This window comes from Aegilops tauschii, chromosome 2, assembly GCF_002575655.3.
Source record: "Aegilops tauschii subsp. strangulata cultivar AL8/78 chromosome 2, Aet v6.0, whole genome shotgun sequence".
Taxonomy (NCBI): domain Eukaryota; kingdom Viridiplantae; phylum Streptophyta; class Magnoliopsida; order Poales; family Poaceae; genus Aegilops; species Aegilops tauschii.
Window position 1 is genome coordinate 33625406 of NC_053036.3, and position 8860 is coordinate 33634265.

General features: G+C 45.5%; 1 protein-coding gene across 4 annotated transcripts; it reads right to left on the minus strand.

Moving 5' to 3' along the window:
• Positions 1-625: 625 nt before the first annotated feature.
• LOC109754310 (uncharacterized) lies at positions 626-5466 on the minus strand. 4 transcript variants are annotated; one of them, XM_073509443.1, is made up of 5 exons: positions 4979-5461; positions 4690-4876; positions 2343-4113; positions 1442-2288; positions 626-1385 (listed from the first exon to the last, which is right to left on the minus strand). In XM_073509443.1, exons 3-5 carry the CDS (start codon positions 3990-3992, stop codon positions 1024-1026), a joined length of 2859 nt encoding a protein of 952 aa, XP_073365544.1. In that variant the 5' UTR covers positions 3993-4113; positions 4690-4876; positions 4979-5461; the 3' UTR covers positions 626-1023. The 4 variants fall into 4 exon arrangements, with proteins under 4 accessions (XP_073365544.1, XP_073365543.1, XP_073365542.1 ...); XM_073509442.1 differs by lacking the exon at positions 4690-4876 and having other exon boundaries at positions 4979-5466; XM_073509441.1 differs by lacking the exon at positions 4690-4876 and having other exon boundaries at positions 1442-4113; positions 4979-5464.
• Between the last annotated feature and the right edge of the window lie 3394 nt (positions 5467-8860).

Sequence of the window (8860 nt, forward strand, 5' to 3'; positions counted from 1 at the left end):
ACCTGACGTTCGGTAGTTATCGGTGTCCTAAAATTATTGTTGTTGTTAACCTTCTTATAAGTACTCCCTCCGTCCGGAAATACTCGTCGGAGGAATGGATGTATCTAGATGTATTTTAGTTCTAAATACATTCATTTTTATGCATTTCTCTGACAAGTATTTCCGGATGGTGGGAGTACGTCACATGAATTCTTGCTTTGAAGAAGAGAGACTATGAGGTGGTTTGGAGCATGAAAAAAAAGGTGATTTTTCATGTACGGAACTCCACAAATCTTTATCTAGGAGCATTCGTAAAAGACATCATGTTTCCCGATTCTTCAAAAACACGTCTAATCTTTTTTACTCCATCCGTTTCATATTAGTTGTCGCTGATTTAGTATAACTTTCTTTTCGGTCTGTCCTTTCTTGTCTCCCTTTCTTTTCGGTTTATCAAATATTTTATCACATTTTTTGCAATCTTTCGTGATTTTTGAAAATGGAAGTTCCCATTTCAAAATACATTTTTTCTTTTTCCCATAATTCCTATTTTCTCTTTTTTTATAGCTTTCGGTTTCATTACTAATACAGCAACACTTCATCAAACAAACCTCTTTGAGGCAGGTATAGGCAAGGGGCCAAATTGATCTGGTTTTGAAAATTGATTGTCAACTTTGTCTCATTTTTTTCATGGACCAAAAGTTGACCTAAAAATAATGCTTTGCTTTATTAAGCTGGGCATAAGATTTTATGGGAGGAAAACACATTCATATATACAGTACCCTTTACAAAATTAACTAGTAAAAGAATTTCGCCATACACACAGCTCAAGGTCAAAATAAAAATAATTCAACAAATATACAACAAAGAACAGTTGATTCTTTTTGTAGCCAATTATTGCCCACTGCAAATCATATCTATGTGCTCAAGCCTCAAAGTTTCTGCCAGTTTGTCAAATAGACAAGGTACTGTGAAGAATGAACTTTACTTGTTACTACATTCTTAATAATAAAGAATCAGCGTGCTCTAACAGAGCTCAAATATTCGTCAATCGTCATGATGGCGTTCCAGAAAGTCGTCTCTGAGAGCAGAAAGTTTTGCACAAACATCTTTCATTCCAGGTCTGTCCCTAGGAGATTCCACGGTACATGACAATCCAAGAGCAATCAGGGGGACAATATATCTCTGCGTCCATACTTCTGCACACACTTGATGCTCCTCATGTCCCATACGAGGATCTAGAATCTCTGCGACTCTTTCAGGGAACATGGATTCAGAGAAAATGGGAAGGGTAAGCCCATCAACAAACATATCATCGGTTGGTCGTTTTCCGGTAAGCAACTCCAGCAGAAGCACTCCAAAACTATATGCATCAGCTCCTACGGAGATCTCGTAACCAGTCCCGTACTCTGCGAAGAAGCAATGCTTTAGAATAATTAAGTGGAAATGGAAAAGCTAAACTCACCAGGTGCCATGTATCCAACTGTTCCTCCAACATCATCCAGGCTTTCAGGAATAAACATATCCGGCGACAAAAACTTTGCTGAGCCGAAATCACTGAGCCGCGCGGTCATGTCATCGTCCAAAAGGATGTTCTCCGGCTTCAAATCACAATGGATCAAAGGAGGCGTCAGTTGGTTGTGGACATAATCAAGAGCAGAAGCCACATCTGCCGCTATACATATCCTCTGGCCAAAGTTTAGCACTCTGCCTGGGATTCCATTGTGTTGCTCAGAGTGTAACCATCTGTCAAGGCTGCCATTAACCATGAACTTGAATATCAGCGCTTTGAACTCGTGATTTTGTGAATCAAGTGTCGAGCATACGGTCACAGGACACATTATATTACGATGGCGGGTGTTTCGTAGCACCTCACACTCAATAAAGTAACTATCACATCCGCTAGGTTCACTCAAGTTGAATACTTTGATGGCAACCAATCTCTTGTCGGACTTGAACCTACCAATATAAACTGACCCAGTACAGGTTGAGCTGATAGTATGAAGCGAAGAAAACCAGTTGGTAGCTTTAAGAATGTCCTGATATGATACCCTCTTCAGCTTCTTCTCATCGTGGCACAGAACTGTATCCACTTCTATTCTCTCATGATGGGCACAAAAACGAAACATCTTGGACACAACATCCCACTGTGAAAATGAGAACACTCCTCTCTTCCAAAGGGTGGGCAGAAACCATAGCAAGACTAGTAAAGCAATAGTAAGTGGTGGTAGTACAATTAACAGCAAGGTTGACAGATGGTGCTTTGTTTTAGTCGTTGAAGCCGAGATGCCAGGACAAAGTGGTGGCGAAAACTGTAGGTGGGTGACCATGATTGCATCAAAACCGGTATCAGAGTCCGGTGGTACTGGCGCGGAGTAATTTGAACATAGTGCTTTGTTGCCATCCAAAAGTACTGTGGTAGAATTCTCAAAGATCCCACTTGTAGGAACAGCCCCTTCCAATTTGTTGTAAGATAGATCAAGTTGCTCCAGCATACTAAGGTACCCAAAGAATTCAGGAACGGCACCAGATAAGGCATTGTGAGAAAGATTAATCTGCTGGGTCGATCTTAGGAAATTCCAGTTTTCTGGAATTTCTCCATCAAACTTGTTTACTTCCATGTGAAGGGATGTTGGACCAGTACTAACACCAGCACCAAGTTTCCCTGGCAGTTTCCCAGTGAGATTGTTGTGTGAGAAGTCCAGACTTAAGGAGAATGGAGAGTTAGCAAAGAGTTCGACTGGTATTGACCCACTGAGATTGTTTCGAGACAAGTTGAGTTCAAGAAGTCCCTTGCACTGACCTAAACTACCATGTATGTTACCAGTCAAGTTGTTATCATCAAGATAAAGCTTGCCTAGTTGAGTAATGTCACCAACTGAGCGAGGGATCTGACCTGATAATTTGTTCTTTGACAGATTTAGGATATATAGGTTTTGCAGCTTGCCAATGGTAGAAGGTATGCTTCCAGAAAGAAAATTGCTTTCCATCATAAGTGAAGTGAGATTAACAAGATTGCTAATCTCAACAGGTATGGAGCCTGAAATTTGGTTTGACCCAAGCGATAAATCTTCTAGCCTCCTGGAAAGATTGACAATCGATGTAGGTAGGCTGCCATTCAAAGCATTCCCTTCCAAGGATAACCTTGTCAGTTGGGTGCAATTTGCTAGAGATCTAAGAAATGACCAGTCATGTGCTTCTAGGAAGTTGCTCCCCAAAACTAACTGACGCAAGTTTGCCAACGGACCAAGAGATGGCACAGAGCCATGCAACGAGTTGTTGGAAAGATCAAGTATTTGAAGATTTAACATTTTGGCTAGTGAAGCAGGGATCAGGCCCTCCAGCCTGTTGCTTCCCAGAATTAGGGAATGGAGGTTTGGCAGCGAGTAACCAATTTGAGATGGTATCTGTCCAACAAGGGCATTGCTGCCTACACTAAAGTACTTGAGTGATGTCATGTTGTAAAGAGACAACGGGACACTCCCTGATAAACTGTTGGAACTTAGATCAAGCTCAAGCAGTTTTGTAATGTGACTCAAAGTCTCTGGAATTAATCCCGATAACCTATTTTGGCCGAGTAATATAGAAGTGAGGGATGAAACATTTCCTAATGAAGGAGGTATGCTTCCAGAGAGGAAGTTTCCTGTCAGGCAAAGAAATCTGAGAGCTGTGGCTTCATGGAAAGGTGGGATGGCACCAGTGAAAGAATTCATCTGGAGATCAACCATAGTAAGCTCAGATGAGTTATCAAACAAAGTAGAAGGGATCTCTCCAGAGAGGCTATTACGTGACAGTATAAGTGTGCTCAGTGTGGATCTACTGGCCAATGAGAGAGGGATACCACCGCTAAGCGTGTTGTTTGCAAGATTGACATAGCTAAGAGAATTGCTAGCGCCTAAGGAAATAGGGATGTTACCTTGAAGACTGTTGCCGGCAAGATTCAGCGTATGGAGGTTTGGAAGCTTACCCAACTCTTCTGGGATGGTTCCTGACAGATGATTATCGGCAAGGTTCATCCACGATAGAAGAGCCAAGTTGCCTAGGCATCCAGATAATTGCCCACTGAGTTGCACAGAGCTGAGGTTAAGAGAGACCACCCGGGGTGGAAACGTTGTGCTGCAGCTGACCCCTCTCCATCTGCAAAAGTTTAGCGAGTCATTGCTCCATGAGTCTAGTGTGCCATGGGCATAAGAGTTGATGCCGGACTTAAAGCAAAGGAGGGCCTGGCGGTCGATCTCAGATACGTTTGCTTGTGCTGCTGCTATTGGTGTGGTGATGAAGAGGGGAAGGATTAGCAAAATACAGAGTGGAGAGGCATGATATCTAGAGTTTACAGGAAGTGGATGAACCAAGAACTACAAGAACCTGAGAGTGCTTGCTGCTTCGGATGGAGCCTGGACGATCTTGTGTGTAAGATTAGCTCTTTTGAAGGATTTGTCTGCCAGAAGCTATGTTTGACTAAGTTGACTTGACTTGGTACAGGATTGGCGGTTGTCTCATTCAGACTTTTGCAAGAAAATGTGATGCAATGCAAGGGTAAAGAAAAGTTGAAGAGTGGAACAAAGACTTTTGCAAGAAAACGTGTGCAGGCTGAGTTATGGACCGTGACCAGTTGAATTGCAGTAAGCAAAATATATATAAATTGGAAGAGGAAAAGTGACAATTATTTTGACAGCGACACAAGGATGCTGTTAGACTAGTCCTGGCTCATACCATGATTGTAAGCTGCAGAGCACACATCAAACAAACAGGATGAGCAAACCAAGTCATTGACCGATGCTGGAGTCGTTAGAACACATAAACAAACCTGAACCACTCAAAGTGATTAGACATTTCTTCACAGAGCAAACTGATTCAGAATTACAATTCCATGATGAACCAACATGCTTCATAACTGAATCTGAATGGGGGTAACGTAGCACGGAACAATGGAAAATTTGTAGGTAACTAGCACTTCGTCCAATTTAGCACGGGAAATTGGGAATCTAGCTGCAGGACTTACCGCATACAGGGCACTTGTGTTGGCTCTCTCGTCTGTCTTCCACGCCGCCGAAGCGAGGGCTGGCCTGCCAAGGAAATGGCTGCTGGGGTTCGACTCTCCGAGGTGCGAGGCGGAGGAGGCCGTGGGAGAGAGCGAATCCGTCGAGCCGCGTGCTACGCATCCGCCGCCTCGATGCTCGCGCGGGGAGGCAAGTGGTGGCGTCGTCACCGAGCCGCACGGGCTCGGGAGGTGGCGGCCGCGCGTCGAGGCGGCGAGGAACTGCCGGAGGCCTTCGATGCCGGCGGCGGCCGGGGAGGAGGCAAGCGGGCGCGGCGAACGGCGGGGGAGTCGCCGGAGGCTCAGAGCCTCACACCGTCGTCAGGTAACGGAGTCCGAGCACGAAGATCCAACGGCTGACAGTGCATCTTCGAGTTTACTGTTACATTTGTGCAGGTGTTGCTACCGTCACATTTCAGACAATTTTTTTCTTTCGAAGAAACATTTTAGCAACTACCAGAGCCAGAAATGAACGCGAGTACAAAAAGACGAAGTAAAATCGATCATACTAGATTATAATATTTGCTACAATCCTCACTTTTAAAAAAACATCAGATAAATTATAAAAGTTCACCGGAAATACAAAACATCTTTAACATAATAAAACTTACATTAAGATTTCGAGACCATCCAAGGACCATTGCTGCTGTCAGAACGAGCTGCCGACGCGCCGTTGTCGCAAGTTCCCTACCGGATCCGGCTTGACCTTGTCAATAACAACCGGAAAGTCTTCGTGCACGTGCCTGTAAGAACCAGCGTCTTAGAACCGTAGTTGTGGCCGTTGAACCCTTGCATAGATCTCAAACACCTGGCATCAAATCTCGGCGCGCGAGGATAAATCCTAACCTCACCGTCCCAAGGAAACGACGGGAATCTATGTCGGAGCTTCATCGACTACGTATAGACAGACAAACTCAAAAGAATCGAAGCCCGGAAGACAAACTCGAAAAAGAAGCGTCGCCATCCGTCCGAGCGCCGCGCCTGCGAGGACAAAAAAACCTAACCTAAACTACTAACCCGAGCGGAGGTGTCGAGATTCCGCTCCCCGCCACTGGCCGCCGAAGCATCAGGCAGATGGGAGGCGAATCCACTGGCTCAGCGGTGAAGCCTGGAGGTGAGAGTTTGTCCTAGCCGCCTAGGGTTAGGAGAGGAAATAAAAGGAATTGTTATTTTAAATAGTCAAATATATTTGAAATATTTTGGCAGCATACATGGTTTAGCATAGTACTCATGTTTAAAACTTTAGAACAAAATCAGTAATGCCCTATTCTGAGCAAAATACAACAAAATCAATATTCCACCCATTCCACAATATAGTGCATATTTTGAATTTTGGAAGTCAAACACGTTTTTGTTTGGACTAAGCATCTAAATAATAAATAAATATAATATAAAATTACACTTCAGGATGAATCAAATAATACAAATTTTGTATTATGGATGCTGATAATTTTTCCAAGTTGGTCAAAGGTAGACACGTTTGACTTTTATAAACCAAAATATGCACTACATTCTGAAAATGAAGGGAGTACTATATAAAAGCCGCTATTCATTGTTTTTGCAGCTATGTTTTTTTCTTCGCTCAAAATACGACATGACTCATTTTGTCTTGAAACTTTAAGCGTGAGTATTATGCTAGACTATGGTTCCTGCCAAAAAGTTTCATATTTTGTTAACATCTTTCACTATATTTAAAAAAATGCTGAATTGAGACCTATGTCCCAAAAATCCACACCAAAAAAGTGATTTATTAAAACAAACTAATAATCATCATATTGACTCGGTTGACATCGAACTTCACATGGATTTTTGCTTAGTTAGAAGAGAAAACATGTTGCTTTCTCTGGTGCAGGGGTGATTTGGAGCACTGAAAAAAAATGATAATCATTCGTGCTTAGAACTATAGCTGGCCAAACAGGCCGGGCCAATCAGGCCAGCCCATGAGCACGCCGGCACGGCCCGCCATTGGCCAAGCACAGCATGGGCTAAACAGGCCGTGCCCGGCACGCGGCACGCCTTGGGTCATGCCTGGGCCTAGAGGCTGGGTATGTGGGCCGGCACAGCATGACCCATTCATTATTTTTTTATTCTTTTACAGAAATTTATATATATGATCTAAATTACAGTCTAATAGGCAGAAAAAACATGCGGTCCAACGTGCTAAACGTGCCACGGGCTAGCCCGTTTAAACATGCGGTCCGAGGAGCGGCGCATGTGGGCCGGCACGGCACGGCCCGGCTATTAAACGTGCCACGGCGGGCCGTGCCAGGCACGATTAGCACGGGCTGGGCCGTGCCAGGCCGGGCCGGCCCGTTTTGGTCATCTCTGCTTAGAACTTCATAAATCTCTATGAGCATTCATGAAAAGAAATGGTCATGTCTCATGATGCTTCATAAATGTTTTTAAGTATTCATAAAAAAGAAAACATGTTCCATGATCTGTCGTAAACGTTTCTAAACTTTTTTTTCATTTCCTGTTGTGTTCCATTCTCTTCCAATATTTTATCTCTATTTATTTCATGATTTCTAGAATAAATGTTCCCTTTCCAAAGCTTGTTTCCTTTTCCATACTTCCTAATTTGTTCACTATTTTTACCGCTTTCTTTGTAAGGGGCCAAAAATTTGTCTGGTCTGGTAAGTTGAGTGTCATGTCAACTACTACATCTCACTAGAAGAACGCCCGTGCGTTGCAACGGGGCCACATTAACTTTAAAAGTTCAATATCAATTATGTTAATATTATATTTAATATTCTCATACATATTAAGTGACATTGACGACCTTTTTTACCATCAAATTCCCCCACACACACCCTCTCCCTCCCTCTTCCTCACTCTCTCTCCCCCTCTCCCTCACTCGGGAGGTGGGACGAAAATAAATCCGGAACGGAGACTACCAACTGAGACATTAGAAGTAGAGATCATTTAGTTGATAAGAATAAATAGAAAACGGTGTTAAAAAGGAGGAACAGATTAGAATACATTGAAAAACCAAAAGGACGATGTAAAAGGGGATTCGCCCTGCCCCCCGGGCCTTGCCACCGAACCGGCTCAGCGGTCCAGTCCCCGCGCGGTCGTCTTCTCCTGTTCCCCGAGCCGCGTCGCTACAGAGCCGGGCTCCCGCCCGACCACCTCGCTGGCATCGAAGGGGAATGGATAAGGGTGACACCCTTCCTTCCCTGCCCCCATGGCCTCACTCCTCCTCGACGCCCCCTCCCAAATCCACTTCTCCTCCTCGCTCGCTCGATCCCGTCGATCTGGACGAAGTCAGACGCCACGGCCACCATGACCGACCCCGTCCACATGGCCACTGCCCTCCCTGCGGGCTAGGAGCTTGTCGAGGAGCTCCGAACGCCTTCGCTACTTCGTCTGTGCCAACGAGATCAAGTACAGCACCCCCGCATCGACGTCGCTGCCGTCTTCCTCAACCTTGGGCTACCGCGACATTGCCGTTCGATCCGCGCCGCCCCGAGCTCCCATGTCTTCCCCTAGGGCGCCATTGACACCGCCATGATCTTCTCTTGCCTTTTCCCTGTTTCCCCTCTCGTTTGCTCTCGTTAGGTATTTCGCCGTGGCCGAGAACCGCCGTCCACCATGGCCATTGCAGGGGTAGCCACCGAGCTCCTCGGATTGACCCCGTGGCACATGCCCGCTCCTATGCACGCCCATGCCCGAGCCTGCCGCTCTTCTTCCGCGCCCGCGGGGCCACTCCCTCTCCATGCCCACGCCCGTGCTACACCGCGTCGGTCGCGCCCGCCGCTGCCGTCACGCTCGCCGCAGCCACCGCACCACTGTGCCCCGCGCGACACACACCCTGGCCGCGCACCACACTCTCGCTGGCTGCGCTCG